Source organism: Equus quagga, chromosome 11 (genome assembly GCF_021613505.1).
Source record: "Equus quagga isolate Etosha38 chromosome 11, UCLA_HA_Equagga_1.0, whole genome shotgun sequence".
In the NCBI taxonomy this organism is placed as follows: Eukaryota; Metazoa; Chordata; class Mammalia; order Perissodactyla; family Equidae; genus Equus; species Equus quagga.
The window spans coordinates 102,281,060-102,308,338 of NC_060277.1; the positions used below are offsets into that span (position 1 = coordinate 102,281,060).

A 27,279-nucleotide genomic window follows, 5' to 3' on the forward strand; every position below is an offset into this window, starting at 1 on the left:
TGTCACAGATTAAGCCACCAAGATTCTCAACCAGGTGAAACCTTAGACCTTTTTTCTTTAGGGTGTATTTCAGCCCGCTCACAGAGAGATGAGAAAACCGAGAGCCAAGAAAAGGTAAGCGACTGGCCCACGGTTCTGAGAAATCATAATATTTCACAGGAAGGGTGTAGGAACATACAGGATGGCCTACTTCATCACACTAGCTTTTCTCACCGCAAACTTCAGATGAAAATTCTATCAAAGACCAGACCGGAAGTAGGCTGAAGGGGCAACTCCGCCTCCCCGCTCCGCCCCCAGGGCTGTCCGCGGCAGTGCCTGACTGGCGGCCAGCGCAGGGGACCTCGTGGGGTCCTTCGTGCGGGCTCCCGACGCACTGCCTGAGAGGGTGCGCAGGCGGCTTCCGGTGTGGGTGACGAGTGGGGGCCGAAGTAGAGGGACATCAAGGGACGCTCAGGCAGGGACCATGGCGGACGGCGGCTCGGAGCGGGCTGATGGGCGCATCGTCAAGATGGAGGTGGACTACAGCGCCACGGTGGATCAACGACTGCCCGAGTGCGAGAAGCTGGCCAAGGTGAGGGGAGGCCGGCCCGCTGTTGGCGGGCGCCAGGGGCTGAGTCACGGCGCGGAGCTTCCCTAGGCCTCGGGGGCCTGCAGGCTGGAGCGCACACCCTGCACTGCCTGCCCAGCCCAGGTTGGGCCTGCATGAATAGGAGATCCCAGGTCTGCCCGAAGGGAGACTCCGCAGCCGGCGTACGATAGCGCGTACAGCTTCCTGAACGCTCCCCAGGACAGGTGGTCACTTCGTCCCCTTAGGAGTTGGGGCCCCATAGTACTCTTTGCCTTTTCTTGGATTCTCCTTAACGTTTAGTTTAGTAGTTTCCCCTGGGTTAAGGCGTCTTCAGCATTCATGCTACATCAGAGAGTTTAGTTCTATTGCTCTTGCTGAATCAGTTTATGTCGTTAAGCTGTTCATGGATCACGGCGATGTGCCTAGCCTTTGGCCAGGAGAAGGGGCAGGAAAGTGATAGTCCGAAGGTGATTAACACAGGACCCCTGTCCTTAAGGAGTTTGTATACGTAATTTAGGCAAGTCACGCGTGGTGGTGAGTACCATACAGTATTCAAGTGTTACTGGAACACAGAGAAGAAATCTCTTCTTTCTTACGGGTGGGATAAGGGAAGGTTTTACAGAGAAGCTGACGTTTGTGTTGGGCCTTGAGGAATGAATAAGATTGGGGTGAGGAGAAGTCATCCCTGGAGCAGGAACTACAGAAGTCAACACAAATAGGCATTAAAGTGCAGAGTAACCTAATCAGGGGAGCCCATGAACAGTAGTTCCCAACCGCTTATCTCCATGGAATAGAAATTTAGCTTGATCCAAACATTTATCATGCCCCCTGCTATGTGCAGGCAATTTTGTGTATCATTTTACATACAAAGAAACTAAGGCTCAGAGTTATTTGTCCAACATTCCAGTAGTGATAGGTAGAACCAGGGATCCAAAGCTAAGTTTGCCTGACTAGGGTTTGGATGGTTCTTGAATCAGTTCCATCATGGGCTGTTGCTAAGGATTATGCTGAGGCCTCATTAAATTCCTTGATCAATCCAGCCACAAACATTTATTGCTATTCACCTGGGATGCATTCACTAGTAGGGTTGTTTTTGTCCCTTAAGGAGCTTACTACATAAGTACATCAAAGTGTAATAAATTCAGTGGCAGGAGGAGTGTCAGTAATAGTTCACATTTAGCTCTTAGAAAGAAAGCTTTTTAATGCTTCCCTTTTTTCCAAGAAAGAATTTAGTGGGGCTTTGCAAAAGACGAAGATAGGAAAAGATAATAAAGTTGATACACCTGTGTTTCTTAGGTTCCGTACACTTGTTAGAGGAGAGCCATAAATTCGCCTCTGAGCTTTCTAGCAGCTACTGTAAAGAAACGCCATCAGTTACATAAGGGTTGGGAAACTCAAACACCTCCAGTGCCAGGCAGATAACGACAGCTGACATTTATTGAGAACTTTCTGTGGTGCCAGGCACTCTTCTAAGTACTAACGTGCGTTTAGTCATTTAATCCTCAGCTTAACCACATGTGATAGGTATTATTATTATTCTTATTATACAGACAAGAAAACAGTCTGAGAAGTTGAGTCACATGCTCCAAGGTCTTACCTCTAGTAAAGTGGTGGAGCCAGGATGCAAACCCAAACCCCTGACTGATTCTAGAGCTTGTGCTCTGACCGTGCTGTCCTGCCTAGTGAGCCAAGGGTAATGAAAACCTGAACCTCTGAGCACCTGCCCGGGGAAAGAGGGCAGTAACACCTCATCTTCAGTTTGTCTTTGCCAATTGGGAATGAAGGCCTAGCCTTGTCAACTCTTCTAATTTGAGAGAGAAAGCAGGAATGGATTTTTATATAATTGCCTCAATATTTAGAAGGTGGACATTAACCTGTTTTAAAACACTATTTGAGCCCGTAGCATGTAGATCAAACAAAACAACCTACAGGCCAAAGTCAGCCCCTGAACCACCACTTTGAAATTAATAGATTGACAGTGCCTGTAAGGAAGAAACCATTTGCTTTAAAGAAGCACAGCTATTCCTAGTGCTGAGACCTGGGAGGAAAAACCTCCCCTTTACCAGTTTCTTCTGATAGTCTGCTGTCTGCTACACCTGTTCTAGAGATCACATGTGGCGTTTATTAGGATACTGTCGTCATGTTCAGGACAGTTGAAGGGACTTGAAAACTCAGATGCCAAATGCCTTTGTAGGTGTCAAATGAGTAATGGAAATGTTTAAAACAGGGAGTATGGGGGCCTGTTAAACTATGTATAAGTAAAGCCATTTGGGTTTTTTAGGCTAGTGTACCTGTTGAACAAAACAAGATGTGGTATGGATTGTTTTTGTGGGGAGGGAGGTCGGGGCAAGGGTGCTGGGGATGGGATGCTATAAGGTGTTTATTTGTTTATACAGACCCACAGTTTTCAACTTTTGGATTAGGTGGTTGTCTTATAGTCCTAGTTAATTTTTTTAGATATGTTTCTCTATTTTGCTTTTTATTCATCGTAATATATTATTTTCTAACCATTCTGCCAAACATAAGAAAATACTTACTTAAAGCATTGCATTTCTACATTGGAATGTATGGAACACTTCAGCATACATTCTTTTGTTTTTTTATTTCGAGCCCACCAATAAAACTGAAGAAAGTTTTGTTACGTTTACTCTACTTGTGAGAAAACTAAGGTTCAGGCAGCTTAAGTGCTTTATCGAAGGTCCAGAGAAGAACCAGATCAAGTCCTGTCTCCTGGCACTTGGTATAGTGTCCTTTGGCTACGTCCAGAACCTCTCTAAAGGAATAGCACTTTTGCGCTTACTTTCCTTAAGACTTTTTATTTTTTTATTTTTATTTCTTTTGAGGAAGGTTTGCCCTGAGCTAACATCTACCCCAAACCCTCCTCTTTTTGCTGAGGAAGCTTGGCCCTGAGCTAACGTCTGTGCCCATCTTCCTCCATTTTATACATGGGTCGCCTGCCATAGGATGGCTTGACAAGCGGTGCAGTGTGACCATGCCCGGGATCTGAACCAGTGAACCCCGGGCCGCTGAAGCAGAGCATGTGAACTTAACTACTGTGCAACTGGGCTGGCCCCAAGACTTTTTAAATTTTTAATGTGAAAGACATTTAAAGATAAAAATTATATGTGTATAGAGACTTCATAAGAATGTATCAGGTGAGAAAATTACATATAGCAGAAGCCTTCACAAGTAAAACTGAAGTCTGAACCTGGGTGGTAAAATTGCTAAATCTAGGCCGTTTGAATCTCCTACAGTTGTGACCTAGTATAATTCTGTTTCTGTGTCCTAAAAGTCACTTAGCAAATAACAGCAGACACTAATATTTACTGCTGTGTGATTTCTCTATAATGTTAGCTATTATGATGATGATAACGTACACACTTTGTTCCAAGCATACCTTCATAGGTGTTGCTTCAATCCTTACACCAACCCTGTGGGATCGGAACTCTTATGCTCATTTCACTGAAGAGAAAATTGAGGGTCAGAGAGGGGAAGCGTCTTGCCCAGGTAGAGCTGGGGTTTAGACCCCAGCAGTCTGGCTGCAGAGCCCGTGTTCTTAACCGTTACATTCTACTGCCTCTGTGATTGGTATTTGAGGACCCTGCATCAGGTTGGTGAGATAATAAAAGTGATATTAGTTCTTGATAATGATTATTGCTTCACCCTTGAATTGGGGAGTTAAAAATTAATCTAAAGAGGGCCTTTTCTGAACTGTGAAGATGTGGCATTTAGCACTTTTTAGTACACAGAGGGTTATATTCCCTGCACCCCCACTCAGCCTCACTTTTTGATTACAATATATTTGGCCCGTAGTTATTTGGGGCCTACTAACATTCTTAAATTGAATATATCCTTTGGTTCTCCTTCCTCTAAATGTGTTTTCATTTCATTTGGTCAGCTGCAGCTTCTTCTCAGGGTTAATATTGAAAATAAAGAGGAGATGAAAAGTAAAACAGTTTATTGGTTGTTAGCAGCATAGGCAAAAGACTCCTTTAAGAAATAGATTATTTAAAATTATTGGATTGGCATTAAATTTCAACTATTTGTGGTTAACTTTTTCTTGGCCTTTTTCTTGTTTAGGTTGTTTAACAAATCCTTAAGTGATTGGATCCATTTACGAGTTAAAGGACACGAACATACAGAACTTACAGATACTCAACATATGTTGATGTTGAACAAACTCTTTAGTCATTTATCTCATTTGCAAAGATTATTTTAATGAGAAAAATGAGTTGCAAAATTCACATGTTCTGACAAGTTGGTTTTGATAGCTCTGCCCATCTTGTTTCTTTGAGTTGAAAGGCAGCATTGAAGAGGTGGAATTTCAAGAACTATGTCAATAGATAGGAAGGGAAGGAGGAGGATGTTTAGCCATAGGATTGAACACGCAAGATTGGGAGAAAAAAGTGGGATGATTAGAGAATTGGGAGTTGTATTTAATGAAGTTAATGGTAGTGTCCCTCAAATAGCGCTGAATTGAAAGCCATATAACTTGTCACATCCTGTTTACTGTAACAGTAAGAATCAGAAATTGTAAGCCATTAAGATCAACTGAATAGTTCAGGTCAGTGTCGATCTCCTCAGCGCATACTGTGTACAAGTTGGTGCAAGGGAAACAACAGTCAAACAAGGTCCAGCCCTAAAGGAACTTACAGACCACGTAGGAGGCAAGACATGACATTAATAACTATGGTACAAGGTATAAAGGAATATGTCATAATACCTTCAGAAAAACGTTATGTGCTCGGCTAGGTACAGAGCATTGAGCTGTGTGGTGAACAGTATAGACATGGTCCCTGCTCTTACAAAGTTTACATTCTAGTGAGATTAGAAAAACAATAAATATGAAAATAGAAAAGTGTTTGGGATCGGTGCAAAGCAGTCAGTGGGCTTCAGTGTTGAAGAAGGAGATGCCAAGTGACTACTGCGTTTCTGAGCTGACATTTAGTGTTTCGTTGATGCCTGCAGACCATGGCTCTAGAGTGGTGTGTGATTCTGTTACATGTAGGATGCAGTTCTTTAAAACTCATACTTCTGAATTAAAGTACCACATAGTAACCTATGCTCTGTTGATCACAGTCACATGACTAACAGTAATGGCAAAAGTGACAGGGAGTGACCATCAATAAACAGTATTTTGCATTTTAACTCTTTTTTTCACTAGATTTTGTTGCCAGATAGTAATCTTTTTCCTAGGGAAATTATTTTGATCGAAGCAAAGGTGTGATTTAAACTAATATGGTTTAGTGTATCGGAGGGAACGTTGGACCCGGAGACAAGAGCCCTGGCTTCTGCTTCTCCTGATTAGTTTGTGGCTGAACTGTTGGGTCCTCATTCTTTAATCTCTAAAATGAAGAGATTGGATTAAATCGTCTCTAGCAGTTTTCCCAGTTCAAAGATTCGTTTGATCTTTTCTGATTTATTAGCCTTTAACTTTGGAGTATTTATAGATTTGTTCTTTGTTCTTCTCCCCTAATGGACATTTAGCCAGCATTTATTGTACTCATGAATTTATAGAGCTTTCAGAGCTGGTGCTCCCCTTTTGTATAGGAAACGTTAAAATACAATAGTAATATATGTTTCATATTTAATTAAAATAAGTTCAAACAATGGCTATACAGTACATATTCTATGATGCATAGAGAATTCATATTTTTAAGAGTTATGTTGGAAAATATGGAAATGATATTTTGAAAAGTCCAAACATTATTTGTGCCCCTAATTCAAAAGTTGTTTAATTAGTTTCTTTAATCAGTAAAAGAGTAGTTCTCATGTACTGTCCATGAATGCATTAAGATAAAACATTTTTTCATTTATGGTAGAAAAAACATTTCTAAATAAACCCTTTCTCATCTCTTCCAATTCATTTACAGTTATTAATATTAGTATCTTAAATACGTACAATTTTTGTGCTGTGGATTGATTTTGTTTTTATCAAAATGTGTGGTTCCTAATAGGATGGCTTATTTTAGTCCTGGTGTATTATCATTTAAGTTTATATTATCTGAATTTTGTTATTCCCGTTTCTTAAAGTATGCCCCGGGGAGAATGTTTTGTTTGTGCATATGAGATAGAAGATATTATCAGTTGTCAAAAGGAGTGTATTTCAGTTAGAACAGTATCTGTTAAGAGCATGACTTTTGGTATAGCATGCATGGGAATTCTCAGATGGTCTTCATTTCCTTTAAGCACAATTACTGATTTATTTTTAAAGTCGTTGAAAAATTACACCAGAGTTTTCTATCTTTTTACCACCAAATGTCCTTTGATTTCTCCTCAAAACTTCATATTCTAAAGTATTTGTTATGGTGAATTTATAAGGAAATCCTTCTCCCGTTTTTATTCGTCAAAGACACATGTTTAAAGTCTCTATTCAGAACAAGATAAACAGATGTTACGCTGAGTTGATAAATTAGAATCCAAAACAAAGACTTGATGTTTTCCTCAGGTGTTAAGTCATTGTTGTTCTATGTTCAGTTTCTTTCAGGCATTTTGAAATGTTAAAAACAGTTTGTGGGCTCCAAGTTGGGAACCACTAACTTATGGAATCCACTAGAGAAGCAAGCAAGCATTCACAAGAAAAGGAGAAAACACAACAAAAGTAGCTATGAGGTGGTCCTTTTCCTCAAGAATAGCCCATTGATTCTTCCTTTTCTGTGTCAGAAACATCTCATTGAAGACTAGTTATTTGATTTTGTGTTGGTGGTATTTTCATTGTTCATTTGTATCTTTTGTTTTAGGAAGGAAGACTTCAAGAAGTCATTGAAACCCTTCTCTCTCTGGAAAAACAGACTCGTACTGTGAGTAGATTATAGTAAAAACCTCAATTACCATTCATTTCATTTAACATTGTTCCATTAACTTCCATATATTTTCACTCTTATAGGCTTCTGATATGGTGTCTACATCCCGTATCTTAGTTGCAGTAGTGAAGATGTGCTATGAGGCTAAAGAATGGGATTTACTTAATGAAAATATTATGCTTTTGTCAAAAAGACGGAGTCAGTTAAAACAAGTAAGTTCTTGATGGCTCAAAAAACAAATTTAATTAATTTTTTAATTAATTGTTTAAATTTACATTTAAATAAGGACTTTTAGAAAACAGATTCTGAATCTGTTTAAGATCTGGGAAATCAACATTACAACGTTTTAGAGAGTTTTTAAAAATTCTATCCATGTTCTCATAACAACTGCTTTTATTTCTGTTTTTTCTTTTAGTCTTCATATATTTGCATATTTGTACAAAATTATACTGAGAGTTTCAATGCAGCTTTGTTCTATTTTTATGTTGCTTCATAGCTTAATGTTTATTGTTTTAAATGGTTGTATTATAATCCATCAAGTTGATAATCTATAATTTACTTTAATCATATGTCCTTTATTAAACATTTAATATTGAACTTATTTGTGAGGCCATTTTTAGACAGATTATTTCAACTGCTCATTTTGTTTAAATATTATATATATTCTCTTTTGGTGTTTTTGTGAAGCTGGATTTTTTGTTTCCCTGTTCTTCCACTTGAGATATATTTCAGTGATTCTCTGTAGAAGTATTTTTATACATTTATATCTCATCTTTAAAATGCTGTTCCCTGGGCCAGGGCCGGTGGCCTAATGATTACGTTCAGCATGCTCTGCTTCAGCAGCCCAGGTTGGGTTCCCAGGTGTGGACCTACACCACTCGTCTGTCAGTGGCCATGATGTGGTGGCTGCTCGCATGTGAAAAGAGGAAGATTGGCAACAGATGTTAGTTCAGGGCAAATCATCTTCACAATAAATAAATAAATAAAGTAAAATGCTGTTCCCTGAGTAGCTTCTGGGTTTTTATTTTTTGTTTTCAAATAGTAAAGATAACAACATTGTAAAACAGGCTAGTAGTGGAACCAAAACCAGAAATATAGGGTTCTTGTCCAAATCTCTTATTTTATTGATGAGTCTACTGCTAGAGAGTTTAGTATTAGACTGTGTTAAATTATTTTTTGCAAAAAACAAAGTTACTGTAATTATTTCTTTTTTTTTTAGATAATTTTACATGCATATAAAATTTGTTGTTAAGAATTAGCATAGAGGGGCTGGCCTGGTGGTGCAGCGGTTAAGTGTGCACGTTCCATTTCGGCATCCCGGGGTTTGCCGGTTCTGATCCCGGGTACAGACATGGCACCGCTTGTCAAGCCATGCTGTGGTAGGCGTCCCACATATAAAGTAGAGAAAGGGGGCTGGCCCCGTGGCCGAGTGGTTAAGTTCGCGCGCTCCGCTGCAGGCGGCCCAGTGTTTCGTCAGTTCGAATCCTGGGCGCGGACATGGCACTGCTCATCAAACCACGCTGAGGCAGCGTCCCACATGCCACAACTAGAAGGACCCACAACTAAGAATATGCAACTATGTACCTGGGGGCTTTGGGGAGAAAAAGGAAAAAAAAAAAATCTTTAAAAAAAAAATAAATAAATAAAGTAGAGAAAGATGGGCACAGATGTTAGCTCAGGGCCAGTCTTCCTCAGCAAAAAGGGGAGGATTGGCAGTAGTTAGCTCAGGGCTAATCTTCCTCAAAACAAAAAAGAGAAGAATTAGCATAGATTTAATTGAGGCAAGCTTGTACATGTGAATGTGAAATTCATTTAAATATGCATTGTGGTACTCAGTTCTGTGGTTGAGAGTCCAAAAGACAAATCATCATCTTCCTCTGATTTTCCAAGACATTTGCTTTTGGGACAGTTTTGAAAGGGCTATTTAATTAGAAGTCTTGGAGCAACCTGGGTTAAAATAAATAAAAACTTGTATTTTATGTAGTATTAGTAAATTCAAAGTATGTATCCGAAAATACAGATTTAATTTCATAGAGTCATAAAATTTCAGATCTAGTAGAAGCAACTGTTTACTCTCTTCTTTGTTTTTTATTTTTTTTAATTATGGTAACATTGGTTTTTAACATTATATAAATGTTCAGGCGTATGTCATTATATTTTGATTTCTGTGTAGACTATACCATGTTCACCACCCGCAGACTAATTACTATCCATCACCACACACATGTGCCCTGGCACCTCTTGTGCCCTCCTCCCATCCCCTTCCCCTTCCCCTTTCGGTAACCACCAATCTAATGTCTCTATCTTTGTGTGTGTTTTTTGTTGTTTTTATCTTCTACTTATGAGTGAGATCATACAGTATTTGACTTTCTCCATCTGACTTGTTTCTCTTAGCATTATACTATTTTACTTTTCTGATGGAGAAACTGAGATTGATACGTAAGGCTCTTGGAATGTGAAGGAACGTGCAGTCTATAGCTCTGCCCTCAAGTAACCTATAGTTTAGTATGGAATATAAAGCATAAGTAATCAATATATGTCTTTAACAAGTATTCTAAGATTGATTTTTTTTAAATAAAAAAATTATACACACACACACACGCAGAGACACTAGGTAATACCTAGTAGGTAACCTAAGAATAGTGAAAAGTGCTAGGAGAGATGAAAGGTGCAAGAGAACGTTTTTGATGAGGTTTATAAGGGAAGGCTTCTTAGAGAAAGAGGAGTTTGGGCCAGTCTCACCGCTGGACTGGAACCCAGGCTACTGCTCTTCACTATAGCATACTGTGTCTTCATAAATGTGGAAAGTGCTTAGGGACTCAAAATGGCTCTTTCCTTTTCCTGTAACCACCTTTTACCTAAAACTTTGCTTTTTGCTTTATCAGACTCAGAAAGTAACCTTTGCTAGATTGCTTAAAATTAGTGGTTTCTAATTCACTTGAGCCCAAGGGAAAGCCTCGCCTCAGCCAAAACCTCCCCAGTGACTTACCTGCATTTTTTTCAGAGAGCAGCAGGATGTTCACTTATCATTATAATATTGATGTAGTTGTTTTTCTTTTACCTCATTTGATTTCTGGTAATTTGTTTTTTTGCACAGCTCTTAGAATTATCAAGTTATATGCCCTTCTAGAAATCATTGCTATAATTAGTTTTAGAGGGATCATATGATTTGTGAGATACTAGGTGTCCCAGAGCCTTGCATTTATTGAAAGAGTTATATTTTACAATAAAACCTGCACTTTGGAATGCCTGGGTCTCTGAACAGCCAGTTTTTCCAATAATTAAAAATCTAACCTGAGCTACACATTAAGTGTTTTTCAAGGAAACCTTTGCAAAATGTACTGTGGGTTTTGTGTTTTTCCAGCTTTATTGAGGTATAATTGACAGCAAGATGTTCTGTTTACTTTTCTGCTATCTTAAAATATGCTTAATATATCTTAACATTTTCTTGATGACAGAGAGTCCTAATATTATTATCAGTGATTATGATATACTGTTTGGAATCTAGATTAGCGTTTGGCAAACTGTGGACCATCGATCAAATCCTACCTGCCACCTTTGTAGACAGTTTTTGAAACACAACTACGCCTTTTTATTTTATGTTTTCTGTGGCAGCTTTGGAGTTACAAAGGCACAGTTGAATTAGTTGCCACAGAGACCGTATAGCCCACAAAGTCTAAAATATTTACTAGGTAAATATTTACAGAAATTTACAGAAAACTGGCCTAGATCATAGAATGTTAGAGCTAGAAGAAATGTGGTCCAATCCACTTATATTATCTGTGAGGAAACTGTGGGCAAGAGATGCTGTGGCTTCCATTGTCATATTTTACTGAGGTGTAGGGGTGACTGTGGCCCCCCCCCTCCTCACCCAGACGATAGAGCTGTTTTACCTCCTGCCTCTGCCGCCAGCTCTTTTTTCTCCATCACAGTATCTGCTGGTCATGGCTTCACTACTGTCACAGCTACTGTTGAACTCTGCTTTTCTCTTCCCTTTTTTTCCCCTTTAGTCTGCTACCACTTCTTCCATGCTTTTCTACTTGGCTGCAAAAAAGCTAGCTAGCAAGATGTTGCCAGACACACCTCTTCCACCTTTCCTTTTGTGTAATCAGATCACCATGTAGTGAGGAGGGGTCAAGTCTTTGCATCTGAGGTTTTCCTAACCTTTATTGGTTTATTAATGGGTATTCAGTATGTCTTAGCTATGGGGGAAGATTTTGACATTCTTTTATAAGCATTTCACTGTCTAGAATTGCTTGGGAAGACCACATTTGACAATAGCACTTCCATCAATAAAATACTTTCCTTGTGTGAGGAATGAATTTTACTGAGGAATGGTTTTTATTATTTTAGGCTGTTGCAAAAATGGTTCAGCAGTGCTGTACCTATGTTGAGGAAATCACGGACCTTCCAATCAAACTTCGATTAATAGATACTCTACGAATGGTTACAGAAGGAAAGGTGAGTTTTCTATTGGTGTAACTCAACAGTGATAAGTACTGTCTTATCTGTATTCAGAGATACTTATATATTTAGACATTTTATATAAGTATGTATGTATATTTCTTTTAAGATGAAATACACAAAATGTCATCACCTTAATTCAACCAGTATCTTTGTGGATCTCCTTCTAATATCTTTCCATATGCAAATGAATTTATTTAAATAGTGACGGTCTTGGTATATCTAGATTTTTCTAGGAATTAATGATCTTATCCAAAATTTACATGTGGTAATAATGAATTAAAGATAAGGTTAATTCTCTGGCCTAGATTTGTTTCAAAAATCTATGGGATAGCTAAGGTTTCACTCTAATATTTAAATTAGTAGAGTATGTACAGTATAAGGTTACTTTTCAAAATCTCACTGTCTTACCAGAATCTGTTTGTATTTCTTTTGATGTCTATTTTTTTTCTCCCTAATCTCATGTTTCTCTAAAAAGAGCAAGTGTAAAATGGTGACTGTCGTAGATGTTTCTTCTTTCTAGACAGATTTTTGTGGTTGGAGGACAAAAACTTGGCTTATATTTAACTTATTGCATCTTTGACTGTTAGTTCAGTTCAGTAAATGTTTAGTGAGCACCTGTGTTGTGCTAAGTCCAAAGTGAACAAGACACTCGTCTTTAGCTCGAAGAGATCAATCGTAGAAATAGTTACTGTGCCGTGTTGTGACGGTATCAGTGTGCTACAGTTCGCCATAGCACAGAGGGACGGGGTGACTGGCTGGGGTACCCAGGAAAGCCTCAAAGAGTCGATGACTGCTGAGCTGGCTTTTTAAGAATGAGTAGAAATTCTACAGGGCCCATGGGTAGGGAGAAGGGTGTTTTAGACATTGGGGAAATTATATACAAAGATATCGAAGTAAGAAACACATTAGTACATTTAGGAAACTGGAAGTAGTTATTATTGGAGATTAGGTTTTTGGGGTGGAGTGGAGAAAAGTGGTTGCTGCAGAGCAACAGCTAAAGGGGTAGGCAAGCCTGAGCATGAAAATTAGTTCTCGAGACACTGTTAGGCTGTAGTCATATTTTTAATGTTTAATTTGTTGGAAATTATAAATCCACTAACATTACGTATAGCTGCAAAAAATGCTGATAGTTTTATTACTTAGCAAGATCGGATATTTTTAAAGAAAGTAATCTTGTATTTAAAGGTAAGTCACAATTAGGATATTGGTTGAATTATAGATACCAGACTGCGTATGGTCTTTGTAAAGTGTGTTATTTTTCTAATAATCCGTTCTTTTAAAGGCACTTTCCATTTTCTGTGCCATTTAGTAGCTTGTGGCACTGTTATTTGTTAAACAGCGATTTCATATTTTGGTTCTCAAAGCAAAGCTGTAAAATATGGTTAATGTTTTATAGACACATTTTCTTAAAAATTAGGTGATTGTGAAATGTAAAATGTCACGTGGCTCTCTTTGTACACGGAGGATAAAGTGTACAATAGCTGCAAGATGAATACTCTTACACCTAGTTTGAATAATGTTTCAGTTCTACCTTTTAAATGTTAACACATTTCTGTAGGAATTTTGATAATATCAATTTCTTGCATTTGCAGATTTATGTTGAAATTGAGCGTGCTCGACTGACTAAAACATTAGCAACTATAAAAGAGCAAAACGGTGACGTGAAAGAGGCAGCCTCCATTTTACAAGAGTTGCAGGTAAGCTGCTGCGTTGTAGAATGCGTAAAACTTTATATGTATTTAGTCAGCAATATTTTCTCGTGGAAATAGCTTATTTTGGCACCAAATCACTTTTTTCCAAACCACCAAGATTAAGAGCAAGTAGAGTAGATGATGAGGTTATTCATGTAGCTTGAGGATTATGTTATTATGGTCCCAACTAAATATAACTGCTAAAAAAGGTTTGAAGAAAAGTTATGATCAGCAAATCAGTCTTGATTTTGTGCTATTTGAACATTTTATTTCTCTTTGAAATTTAAATAAAATTAGTAATCATGTACTATTTACTTGTACATTAGGAATTTGCTGTTAATCATTGGCTTAATTCTTACTGAATATTTGATTGGTGGTCAGTTGATTTAACAAAGAAAAATTGCCTCATAATTTACCATGTTCAGGACATTTTTTTTTAAAGATTGGCACCTGAGCTAACATCTGTTGCCAATTTTTTTTTCCCCTCCTTCTTCTTCTCCCCAAAGGCCCTGGTACATAGTTGTAGATTCTAGTTGTGAGTGCCTCAGTTGTGCTATGTGGGATGCTGCCTCAGCATGGCCTGATGAGCAGTGCCGTGTCCACGCCCAGGATCCAAACCAGTGAAACCCTGGGCTGCTGAAGTGGAGCATACAAACTTAACCACTCGGCCACGGGGTCAGCCCCAGGACAGTTTTTAAGAGAGAACTTAAAATGAGAAAGCAAAGAGCCAAGAAATGCAAGGAAAACCATAGATTCTCTCACTAGAAAAATGTACATGAACTAGCTCAAAATTTTTCTCATAAGTTTAGCCCATCAGTAATACTGGAAGGATTTTGTTTGCTATGCGTTTTCTTCGTTCTTTTTTTTAAACATGTCCTATGTTCTCTATATACTTTCTCATTTAATAGTCACACACAACACTATTTCTATCCCCATTTTTCAGCCATGGAAACTGAGACTCAAAGGAGTTCAGTAACTTGCCTAAATTCATAGCCTAGAAGTCGTTGAGTTTGGATTCACACTAGTTCTGTTTGACTTCAAACTTTTTTTTTTCTTTTTCTTTAAAGACTTTATTTTTTAGAGCAGCTTTGGGTTCAAAGCAAAACTGAGTGGAAGTACAGAGATTCCTCATATGCCGCCTGCCCCCCACCCACACAATCACCCCTGCTCTCAACATCCTGTGCCAGAGTGGTGTCTTGCTTATAATTGGCGAACCTACATTAACACCTCATTATTGCCTGAAGTCCATAGTTTACATTAGGTTCTCACTCTTAGTGTTCATACATTCTGTGGGTTTGGCCAAATGTGTAATGACATGTATCTACCATTGTGGTATTGTGCAGAGTGGTTTCACTGCTCGTAAAAATCCTCTGTGCTCTGCCTATTCGTCTCTCTCTCTCCCTGGTAACCATTGATCTTTTTACTGTCTGTTAGTTTTGCCTTTAACACTTTTTTTTTTTTTTTTTTTTTTTTGCTGAGGAAGATTCACCCTGAGCTAACATCTATGCTAGTCTTCCTCTATTTTATGTGTGAGTTGCCACCATAACATAGTCTCCAACAAGTGGTGTAGGTCTGTGCCTGACAGCCAAACCTGGGCCCTCGAAGTGGAGAGTGCCAAACTTCACCACTAGGTCATGGGGCCTGCCCCCAAACTGTTTTTTAACCAGGATTATGTGCCTTATGATTCAACATCTCCTGTGAGATATTCTTGCCAAGAAGATTAACCTTGATTATATAAAGCTTTTGGGGGTAACTGCCAGTTTGCAGGATGCACCAGAGGCAGAGGGGCCTGTTAAATGACACCACAGGGACAAAGCTAGCAAAACTCAGATTCTGGGAAACTATAGGACGATTGACTTGATTTCGCCAACAAATAAATGACAAGAAAAAAAAAAAACATAAGAAACATATCTCCCAATTGCAAAGTATGAGCCTTATTTGGATTCCGATTTGATTAAAAAAAGTAAGTGAGACTATTGGAGATTAACTGGCTATTTGGTGAGATGAGGAATTGTTAGGTATGATAATTTTTTTTCAGTTTATCTTTTAGAGATACATACTGAAATATTTGTATGTATGTTGTCTGAGTTTTGCTTCAAAGTAATTGATACATGGAGAGTGGGTAAAGATGTATAAATGGAACATTGATAGTTCATTGTGTGTGTTTTTATTTTCCTTAAAAAATTACATAGAAGAAGACAGTGAAATAAAAACATTTTCAGACCAAATTATAACAATAATAGTCTTACTTCATTCTACTTTCAAATGTGTCATTCTGGATTTTGTAAGTTCACTTACAATATATGTATACCAAATATTATATTAGGAACTTTTTCGTGGCATTTGATAGAATTGATTCTCTGCATGGTATGTGTGTGCATCTGCTGTGACTCTGTATTCTGCATCCATTAGGAGTCACATCAGCCTTGATAGCTGAATTGAAAAAGACCAGTGCCTCTTTCATATAATGGTTTTAATCAGTATATAAATAGAAAGCTTGCAACTGGTGTCATCCTTTTTTTGTATTTGGAATTGTAATTTCCTCATTAGCCCTTAGGAAAATACAGATTAAAACCACAATGAGATACCACTACATACCTATTAGAATAGCTAAAATTTAAATAATACTGACAATACCAAGACGTGGCAGGGATGCAAAGCAACTGGAACTCTCATAGATTGCTGATGGAATGCAACATGGATGGTGCGGCCACTCTGGAAACAGTTAAGCAACTTATCAAATTAAACATACACTTGCCGTGTGACCCAGAAATCGCATTCCTGGGTACCCAAGGGAGGTGAAAGCTTATGTTCACACAAAACCTATCCACTAATGTTCAAAGTAGCTTTGCTTATGATAGGCCAAAAGTGGAATCAGCCCAGACGTTCTTCACAGGTGACTGGATAAATTGTGATTCATCCGTGCGATGGAATACTACTCAGCAATAAAAAGGAATGAACTATTGATATACACAATTCGAATGAATCTTGGTATTCAAAGCATTGTGCTGAGCGAGCAGACAGTCTCAAAAGGTTGCTGCTATATTTGATGCTCTTCAAAAAGATAGCTGTAGTGATGGAGAACACATCATTGGTTGTCAGGGGTTGTGAGTGAGGGAAGCATGTGATATAAAGGAGTAGCGTGAGGGGGTTTTTTGGGTGGTAGAACTGTTCTATATCTTTTTCTATTTTCTATTGCGGTAAAATTGGTTTTATTACATTATACAAATTTCAAGTGTACATCATTTGTTCTGTATCTTGATTGTGGTGGTAGTTACACAAAGCTATATATATGTCAAAATTTATAGAACTTTACACCAAAAGAAAGAAAAATCCATTTTACTGTATAATAATTTTTTAGTTGTAATTTCCTGGAAGAAAGTAGCTTTTTATCATTGTCAGTGCTCTTCCAATATGCATGAAGTTTCTTATTATTTATCAAGGGTGAATATTTTCATATCTTTAATTTTGTTGCAATTTTAAGAATTACTGACTATTATAAACTTATTTGGGGACTTACTTTGCTAGGTGGAAACCTACGGGTCAATGGAAAAGAAAGAGCGAGTGGAGTTTATTTTAGAGCAAATGAGGCTCTGCCTAGCTGTAAAGGATTACATTCGTACACAAATCATCAGTAAGAAAATTAATACCAAATTTTTCCAGGAAGAAAATACAGAGGTAAGCATATGTCTTATTATAAGTTTGCTTTGAAAGTGTTTGGGAAAAAACTTATAAACTCCAATATATTTTGTCAACTTTTTTTCAGAAATTAAAGTTGAAATACTATAACTTAATGATTCAGCTGGATCAACATGAGGGATCCTATTTGTCTATTTGTAAGCACTACAGAGCAATATATGATACTCCCTGTATACAGGCAGAAAGTGAAAAGTGGCAACAGGTAAGAATATATTCTTATACTTGACAGTGATACTTATTTGGAAGAATTTGCATTTTTTATTTATTTGAAATAATTTTAATTTCAGTAATTATATGCAATTGTATGGTGCTGCTTTCTATTCAGTATGGTGATAATTCAGTTTATCCTTACTGATTCAGACGAATTGTGATAATACTCTAAATTATTTATTCTCTTTGAAGGACTGTAGGCTTACTATATAAAATATGTACAGCAGGGCACCTGCTAACAAAAGTTACAGATAAAAACCTAGCACTACTTTGGAAAATTATTTTACAAAAACTATTATAAATAGTTTATATGATATTCCACATTTGTGCTGCCAACTTATTATAAGAACTTTTTCTTTTATACATTTGTTTAAAAAAAAAATGGCAGCCCAGATAGTAATTCAAATTAGCAAAGATTTACTGTAGTGGTTTTATGAAAACTAAATGTTACAGAAAGACACTATGAACAGAGCAGCCTGGTGGCACAGCGGTTAAGTTCGCACATTCTTCTTCTCGGCGGCCTGGGGTTTGCTGGTTCGGATCCAATGTGGACATGGCACTGCTTGGCAAAAGCCATGCTATGGTAGGCATCCCATATATAAAGTAGAGGAAGATGGGCACAGATGTTAGCTCAGGGCCAGTCTTCCTCAGCAAAAAGAGAAGGATTGGCAATAGTTAGCTCAGGGCTAATCTTCCTCAAAAAAAAAAAGAGCAGCCTGTTATGATTTTTTCCCCATAAGACTTTTGGATACAATATTGAAAACGAATATATACAATTATTCCATGGTTTTTCAGCTCATCCAAAGTTTCCGTTTTGTTTCTAATCTTGCATATAATCTCTTGTGTTGTGCAACTTTTTTAGGCTCTGAAAAGTGTTGTCCTCTATGTAATCTTGGCTCCTTTTGACAATGAACAGTCAGATTTAGTTCACCGAATAAGTGGTGACAAGAAGTTAGAAGAAATTCCTAAATACAAGTAAGTACTTTTATAATTAGTATAGTATATCTCAATAGAAGCACCAATTTGAAAGAAAACTGGTTAACCTAAGTGTACACTTCTTAATTGGTTGCAGATAGATGGTATTAGAGAATAAAACTAGAGATAATAAAATGGCAGAATGTTTTTCAGCACTGCAGTAGAAATTAATATAATGAGATTGTAACGTACCTCGTTCTAAACCACTGATCAAGTAGAATATTTCAAGCTCACTTTAGCAGCTTTTGGTTCATTAACCATTTGATAAAGTTTTATCAGTAGTTTAGGGCTTTGTGATTTTTAGAAGTAAGTACTTCTGGAAATCTGTTAAATAAAACATTTACGCTTCATCATAAGCACGGTGGGCTTTTATTTTTTTAAAGCTGTTTTTCTTTTATCCGTGTCATTAGTAAGTTTACAGTGAGTTAGTCCAGAGATTGGCAAATATGATATAGGAGAGGGCAGAATGTTAAGTAGGGGAATGCTCTATTCAGAATTACTGTGGGAAAAAATGGTAGTAAAGTTGGTAAAATATTATCAACTCATGTCTCGTTCTACAAATAAAAATTTATAAAAACAGTCTTTGTTGATGTTTAAATATTTGCTATTAAGTTGGAGGAAACTTAAGTTTTACATATTTGGAATATTAAGTTTTATGCAATTTACAGGGATCTTTTAAAGCTTTTTACCACAATGGAGTTGATGCGTTGGTCCACACTTGTTGACGACTATGGAATGGAATTAAGAAAAGGTTCTCTTGAGAGTCCTGCAACTGATGTATTCGCTTACACAGAGGAAGGTGAAAAGAGGTGGAAAGACTTGAAGAACAGAGTTGTTGAACATGTAAGAATCTGGCATAGTGGAGATGACAATTTAGAAGTAAACTTTGGCAAATCTGAGCATAAATTCTTGTTTCTCAAGTTTGATAATCAGATGTTTCTTTTGGATGTTATTCGTTTAATTCATCACTTTAGGATTTTTTTCCTATGCCCAGTGTAGTAGTGATGTAAATTTGTTGCTCATATGTTTAGTATATATTTCCCAAAGCATATCAGAATTTATCTAATTCCTTTTGTCTTTTTTCCCTCCTATTTTTGGCGTTTCAGAAAAGATAACTAGGTGTTAGCATGCTTCTTCTTGAGAGGACCTCTTAAGAATTCAAAATATTTTATAAACAAGAAGAAATTCCTTAAGAATGTGAGGGGTGGATGGGGATGAGGGGACTGTTTTCTGTCTGATACTCACTTGGTAGTTTTGGAAATGGGTAACATGTCTTAAACCTGACCCTTGATCTTGGTGTCACTAGAAATTGAATTAGTTAACATTCGTTAACATAACAAACATTTACTGTGAGCCTTCTGTGTGTCAGATGCTGTACAAAGTTCTAGGACACTTGGGAGGATAAGACACGGTCCCTGCCTTCACAAAGCTTAAAAGTAAATCATAGGGGAAGATCCGTTTGCAAATGAAAGTGTTACAGATATTGCGGTACAAGTATATATAGAGTATAAGGAGAGAGTGACTCGTTCCACCTGGAAGAATGGTCTGGCTAGCTATGTAGAAATTGACATGGGAGGTAAGATTTATCAGGAATAGGTAGTTAGCAGACAAGGGAGGGCAGTCCCTTTAGGCAGACAAGATAGTCTGAGCAAGGGCGTGGACGCTTAACCCAGCAGGGGTGCTTGGGGCCTCCAAAAAGAGGGTTTAGTGAGAAAGGAAGTTGGAGATGTAGAAACGGTCTGGATTATAATAAAGATTCTACACCCCACTAGTGAAAACTTTTAACTGAGAGGATAATGACCAGGCTTGTATTTTACAAAGATTCCTCAGGGAGAAAGTGTAGAGTGGATTTGGAGAGAGAAAAGACTGGAGATGAGAATAGTTAAATGATGGCCTCTGGGGGCTTGAATTAAGGCCGTAGCTGAGGTGTTGAAGAGGAATGAATGGAATGGAATTATTTTAAGGAAGAAAATCAATAGAATTTGATCGTTGATTAAATTTAAAGGATGAAGGAAAAAGTGGGGTCTAGGGTGATTCTCATGCTTCCTGAGAGGTTGCTGTTGCCATCCACCCTGATGGAGATGGCAGGAGGTGCAGCTTCTTCAAAGATGAGTTCATTTGGCCCTGCCCCACTCCCCCATCCAACTCTGAGAGCGCTGCTGTGTTGTCAGTTATGTTAACATTAAGAATAATAAAGGGGGGGGGGCGGGGCCCCGTGGCTGAGTGGTTAAGTTCATGTGCTCCACTTCGGCGGCCCAGGGTTTTGCCAGTTCAGATCCTGGGCACCGACCTAGCACCATTCATCAAGCCATGCTGGGGCGGCTTCCCACATGCCACAACTAAAATATACCAACTATGTACTGGGAGGCTTTGGGGAGAAGAAGGAAAAATAAAATCATTAAAAAAAAAGAATAGTAAAGGGGAGTCCCTCTGTCTAACTTATCACCATTTCCAGTGAGGATTAGGAAGTTTAATTTCAAGTTATCTTTAAGTAGTTATAATGATGATTAACTGGTGTTTTGAGATGATTTTGATCATTTTTTGAATTTTAGCCTTTTGAATATTTTATATAATTATAAAAGCTTAACTTAGGTTCTTGCATTTAGCAAAAATATTTTAGTACAGTTATAATTTTTAACCACTAATTTAGTTAAGATAAGCCTTATATTTTGACTATACATATTTAAAAAGGTTGTAGAGAGTCCTCAGAATAACTTACAAATAACTGCAGAAACCAAAATTTCTAAATATTTAGTTTTGTTATTGAAGTTTAGAGCCAGCTTCATTCCATTGATGGGCTATAAAAAAATAAAAGCTCTGGGGGCCAGCCGGTGGCTCAGCAGTTAGGTTCGCACCTTCCTCTTCAGCAGCCCGGGGATCGCCAGATCAGATCCCAGGTGTGGACATGGCACCCCTTGGCAAGCCATGCTGTGGCCCGTGTCCCACATAAAAAGTAGAGGAAGATGGGCATGGATGTTAGCTCAGGGCCAGTCTTCCTCAGCAAAAAGAGGAGGTTGGCAGCAGTTAGCTCGGGGCTAATCTTCCTCAAAAAATAAATAAAAGCTCTGAGCCTTAACTCAACCTATTTGGATATGGAAACAGATGGACTTTTAGACTTACTGACAGCTGTTCTCTGTCCTCCCTGCCCTCTCTCCCCTCCCCAGAATATTAGAATAATGGCAAAGTATTATACAAGGATAACAATGAAGAGGATGGCACAGCTTCTGGATCTGTCTGTTGATGTAAGTAGTAAGCATCATTGTTTGAGTTACTTGCAGTCATTTATTTTGATTATCGGTTGACTTGTAAAAATTGAGTGAGAAAATCAGTTTTGTTTTATTATTTAATTTTAAGTTTGGGTGGTAGAAAGTTTCCCCAAGCTATCCTGAATACCAAAAAATAGCCTACATATCAAGTTTTATAGTTACATTGATGTTATTTATAACTGGTTAAAGTCTTCACTTAAAATGATGGATTAGGGGCTGGCCTGGTGGCTCAGCAGTTAAGTGCGCACTTTCCGCTTCGGCAGCCCGGAGTTCACCGGTTCGAATCCCGGGTGCAGATGTGGCACTGCTTGGCAAGCCATGCTGTGGTAGGCGTCCCATATATGAAATAGAGGAAGATGGGCACGGATGTTAGCTCAGGGCTAGTCCTCCTCAAAAAGAAAAAAGTAAAAAAAAGATGGATTAATTTGAAGTCCAAGGTATTTATTTCTATAGTAAATATATCTAGGTTCCCAAAAGTGAACTGTAGAAATAAAAGATGTGGAGGAAACCTGACTGCAGTTCCCCTGAAAAGGTGACAGGACATGTTAAAGGAGGATTGTAGTCAGGTCTGGGTCCATGTTGATAAAATATATGACACCAAAGAGATGGGAGTCAAGTGAAAAGCCGTTTCTTTCGCCAGGAGTTGTGACAGTTTAGCTGAAAGAGAAGAATCACGGAGTGTTAGGGTTAGAAGGCTTGATCCTTGATTAGTTCGTTAGCTCTTCTCATTTCTGGATGAGGATACCAGCGGCCTTAGAAATAAACTGCCTCATCTGTGGCTACATAGTTGCGAAGTGGCAGAGCGTATATTCTAACCGAGCATTTCTGGAAACAAACTGTATAGCACTGCCTTTTAGGGGAAAACGTTACAGAGAAGAGAGGACGCCAGCTTGCAGTTGGCAACACGATCTTGCCAGTGCCAGCAGGATTGAATCCGCAGGCAGGCAGCTTCACACTCAGCCCTGACTGTGAGGGGGCTCATTCTGTTCAGTCCCTAGACTCTCAGTAAAATAAGTCCATAATGAGAGGAAATCAGTTGCTAACTGTTAATAACGAAGTTTAGCCCTTGAATGAAGAATTTAAAACTGCTTTCAAGTTTTACTGTCTATAATTATCCTATTTTAATCTAATTTGTCTTTCTCTCTTGCAGGAGTCAGAGGCTTTCCTCTCGAATCTAGTAGTTAACAAGACCATCTTTGCTAAAGTAGACAGGTTGGCAGGAATTATCAACTTCCAGAGACCCAAGGATCCAAATAATTTATTAAATGACTGGTCTCAGAAACTGAACTCATTGATGTCTCTAGTCAACAAAACTACACACCTCATAGCCAAAGAGGAGATGATCCATAATCTACAATAAGCATCCCGGTGCCTTAGTGCTTTTAGAAAAGAGTTAAAATTGGAAGTCTTTAAAAAAAAAAGACTGTTATGGTGTATATGTTGGGGTTTTTGTTTTGTTGTCTATTTTCAGCTTCTTTGTCTAAAATTTAAAAGATAGTGGATATGTAGATTGAGAATATGGATATCCAGCTCCTTTCAGCCCTTCAGTCCCCTGATTTCATTGTTAACTTTGCATTTGCAATTGGTGCAAAAATATAATACGTTTCTGTTGTCTCAGTACTCAAAAAATTGTGTCATAACTTACCCAAATATGTTTTTCTATCATTTGAAACCTTTTGAGCTATTTGTTTCATTCAGCTAACAACCATAATTATGATAAAAGCAGGATATGCATGTTTACTTTCTATGGTTACCTGTGTTTGTGAACATTTTGTGGGGTAATGATTTAAGTGTTTTTTAAATAAAATAAATTCTGTTGTAAAGCTATCAATTATTTAGTAGAATTTAAAAAGAAAAATAGAACATATAAGGACATTTGGGATAAAGTTGTGATTTGTGGAGAATTTGCATTTTAGTATTGTGGCAGAAAGTCTCCAGGTTGAGTGTGTACAGGCCTATCCAGTAGGCTGTAGGCTTAATTTTTGTTTTCTTTGAGTCAAACTGGTTTCAATCCCAGTAGCCTTATTTTCCCCCCTTTCTCTGACTTGACCAGTTGTTGAACAAAATCATCTGACATCGTGTTGACACAGTTTAACACACAAAGTCATTTTTATAAGACTTCTTTGTGGCTTTAACTCGTAGGTGTAATTACGTCATTAATGCTTCCAATTCATTCTCTCTTTATAAGAACTTTCGTTCCATTATAGCAACACTGGCTAACAACCGAAAATGCTGTAACAGTGACCCCCCCAAAAAAAAGACTTCTGGCCTCTTAACAAATGGTGTAATATTAACATTTTTTCACAGAGTTAAACAAAAGTAGTTTTACTGTCAAACATTTGTGATCAATTAATATTAACAAATTTTGGAAGTTTTTAATTTGATTTATTTCAGAGAAAATGGAAAATGAAATGTTAGGAGGTTATTTTAAATGATGTTTAAGTGAGGAAAGTATGAGGTCTGCTTTTTGAAAAATACAAATGAAGAGGGGAGAAAAGCGTTCTGGAGACAGCATTTCTCATAATTCATTTTCCGTGTAATGGTCACTAAATTGCCCTATTTCATGATCCCAGGGCTGAGGACAATTGTGGGACCTCTCCTGTTTATGCCGAATCATTGTGAATAATAAGATGGTACTAATCTAATTTTATTCTTTGGAAATTTAATGTATTGGTCACAATAACGTCAACATCTGCTATCACTTATCTTTAAAAACTAACCAAAGGTATGGCAAGTTCTGAAACATGAGAAGTTCGTACTAGCAATAGGAATATGGTTTTAATTTTCTTTTGAATGAGAAGGATAGAAAATAAAATCATTTTTGCATTGTTAAGTTGTAAATCAAGTTGGGGCTAATTTGAATCTAGCTTCTCATTAACTTCATCTCTCTCGAGACTCATTCCCCTTGTACTGGCCAAACCTAGTCTCTTTGGCCCAATATGATGCTGTTGTAAAGATTTCAGATGCTCCCCTTCTTTGGTCTTTATTTAACATGTTCACCCTCAAACTAAACTCTGTGTGTGTTCTGATTTGGGGCCATTTGTGACTGTCCCAGTGACCAAATCCCACTTGATTAATTGCTCATCCATTCTTTTTTTTTCTATCCAAGCAAACAAGAGTTAGTACCAATTTCTTAGTGTGACAAAGAAGAATCCATTAGCCTAGGGCAGTAAAATATTTGAGATGTTCAGAACCCCACATCCTCTCTCACATTTCAGACCTAAAGCTGGCGTTCATGAAAAGAACTACTTTGTGTGAAGTATGAAGGAGATCATACTTGACTCGTTATCATTTTTATTAGATTACTAACCAGCAGGAGAGGTGATGAGCCACTGTTTCTTCGTGTTTTTTTTTATGAAACACCTTTTACCCTTTTATTTCTATATAATTTCTTTTTATTTTAGAGTTCGATAGCTATTTCTGTAGTTATCCTCAATTTCCATATGCTTATTATTGAATTATTGAAAAACTCATCTTTAAAATTCATACCGTTCCATTCTATCTCTTATCAGTGTTAAATGTATGATAAAAGTACATATTTTAAGTTGTTTTCAGCTCCTGGATATAGCTGCAATAAAAAGCACTAATTTGTGGGTGTTGAAGAAAACCTGGAGAATAAACTCATACTTTAAAAGATCACTTCTCTTTTTAATCTCTTACTATTTAAAACAAAAAGCCATAGATAATTTTCATTTTTCTTTCAAAATCATGTTATCTCTCTAAACCTATTTTTAAGCAATGGGAAGACATTTTGCATATTTGTTTCAAAAGCCAACTGATTGGCCCTTTTCCCCTGAGTTCTTTCTGATTTGGGGTTGGTGACAGGCCGTGCCTTATTGCGCGCTTGACTTTTGGTTCTCCAACTTATTTCACATCAGAATCACCTGCAGGGCTTGTTACAACACAAGGGTGCTGGGCCCACCCCCAGAGTTTCTGATCCAGTAGGTCTAGGGTGGGACCCAAGAATTTGCATTTCCCACAAGTTCTCAGGGACTGAGGATGCTGCTGATCCGTGGACTACGTTTTGAGAACCACTCCTCTTGACACTTGCAGTAAACGCTAAAAACTATGTTGAGTTTTTTAAAGACGTTTTTGTGAGAAAAAAATTGGGAACATGGACATCAGTAAGGTTAGGATTGTACTGCATGATGCTTATCCAGTGCCAATTGTTTTCGAGTCCACTGATTTGAAAGTCTGGTTTTATCCTGCCTCCTGAGATGTTGAGAAACGGTCTTGATTTTTGAGTGGCTATAAAACAATGTCCCTCACTTGGAGCTTAATATTTACTATGTTGGAAAACTTGAATGACATCTCTTTGAAGATTGCAAAAATTTCATCATGCTATTTTCTCTCTCTAAGATTGGGAACCATGTTTATCTTTGTATCCATCATTTCTGTTACATAGTTGAAACTTAAATCCTTGTTGAATGAAATTGTTTCTTAACCAATTAATCTTTTTAACCCTTCATTATCATACCTCGCTGGAATTTTGCTTTGATCCTCACTTCCAACTTTATATTACCCTGTAAGCATACCATTCAGTGGTGTTAATTACACTCACAATGTTGTACAACCATCACCACTATTTCCAAAACTTTCATCGCCCCAAGCAGAAGCTTTGTGACCATTAAGCAGTAATTCCCCATCCTCCCTTTTCCCAGCCCCTGGTAACTTCTAATCTACTTTCTATGAATTTGCCTACTCTAGATATTTCATAAATGGAATCACACAGTATTTGTCCTTTTGCATCTGGCTTATGTCACTTGCATAATGTTTTCAAGATTCATCTGTGTTGTAGCCTGTGTCAGAATTTCATTCCTTTTTATGGCTGAATAGCATTCCGTTGTATGGCTACACGACATTTTGTTTATTCATCTGTTGATGGTCACTTGGCTTGTTTCCACCTTTTGGCTGTTGTGACTAGTGCTGCCATGAACGTGGGTGTACAAGTGTCTGAAGTCCTGTTTTCAATTCTTTGACGTATATCTGTATATTGGCTTTAAAAAAAATAGATTCCAAGAAAATTGTAAAGATTGTGCAGAGAGGTTCTTGGTACTCTTTGCTCAGTTTATACATTGGTTTTTAAAATCGAAAGGATCCACAATTAGAAGGACCCACAACTAAAAAAACACAACTGGGTACTGGGGGGCTTTGGGGAGAAAAAGAAAAAATAAAATCTTTAAAACCAAAAGGATATTTATGTACAAAGGAGTGCTGTAGAGCAAAGAGGGACCGATTTCTGCCAAAGCTATTGCTGTCTTAAATCTCATCCCAGCAACCATGATGGAAGTTCCACCAGAACTTCTGTTCTCTTGCACCTACGTCTGAGGGACCAGAGTCATGGAATAGGGACTAATTGTGATCGGTTATCAGACCAAGTTCCAGCCATGTGGAGCGTATAGCATGTGCATGAGCCCAAGGAGAGCAATTAGCATTAAATAAGGCACTCCTATCTTCCTAATAGGTGGTCTTGTATCTGAAACCCATTAAGGACTTCTTAGGATTTTAGAACCAAAAAATCTATAGCATTTGATTTGGCATTACTGGAACAAATAGAATTATTCATATGAATCATAAAAGTAGCTAGATAAATGCATATT

At 37.8% G+C, this 27,279-nt stretch overlaps 1 protein-coding gene across 1 annotated transcript; it reads left to right on the forward strand.

Moving 5' to 3' along the window:
- Positions 1–391: 391 nt before the first annotated feature.
- Positions 392–25,315, forward strand: PSMD12 (proteasome 26S subunit, non-ATPase 12). The gene is made up of 11 exons (XM_046676199.1): positions 392–571; positions 7,309–7,368; positions 7,455–7,583; positions 11,725–11,832; positions 13,431–13,535; positions 17,058–17,207; positions 17,296–17,430; positions 18,301–18,413; positions 19,082–19,256; positions 21,578–21,655; positions 22,830–25,315. The coding sequence occupies exons 1-11, from the start codon at positions 464–466 to the stop codon at positions 23,037–23,039; spliced, it is 1,371 nt and encodes a 456-aa protein (XP_046532155.1). The 5' UTR covers positions 392–463; the 3' UTR covers positions 23,040–25,315.
- The last annotated feature ends 1,964 nt before the right edge of the window (positions 25,316–27,279 follow it).

Excerpts from the sequence above, each read along its gene's own strand:
- PSMD12 (XM_046676199.1), top strand. The coding sequence starts at position 464 with ATGGCGGACGGCGGCTCGGAGCGGGCTGATGGGCGCATCGTCAAGATG. Across the intron at positions 17,431-18,300 it reads AAAGTGAAAAGTGGCAACAG|GCTCTGAAAAGTGTTGTCCT; the intron begins GTAAGAATATAT and ends CAACTTTTTTAG. Across the intron at positions 18,414-19,081 it reads GAAGAAATTCCTAAATACAA|GGATCTTTTAAAGCTTTTTA; the intron begins GTAAGTACTTTT and ends TGCAATTTACAG.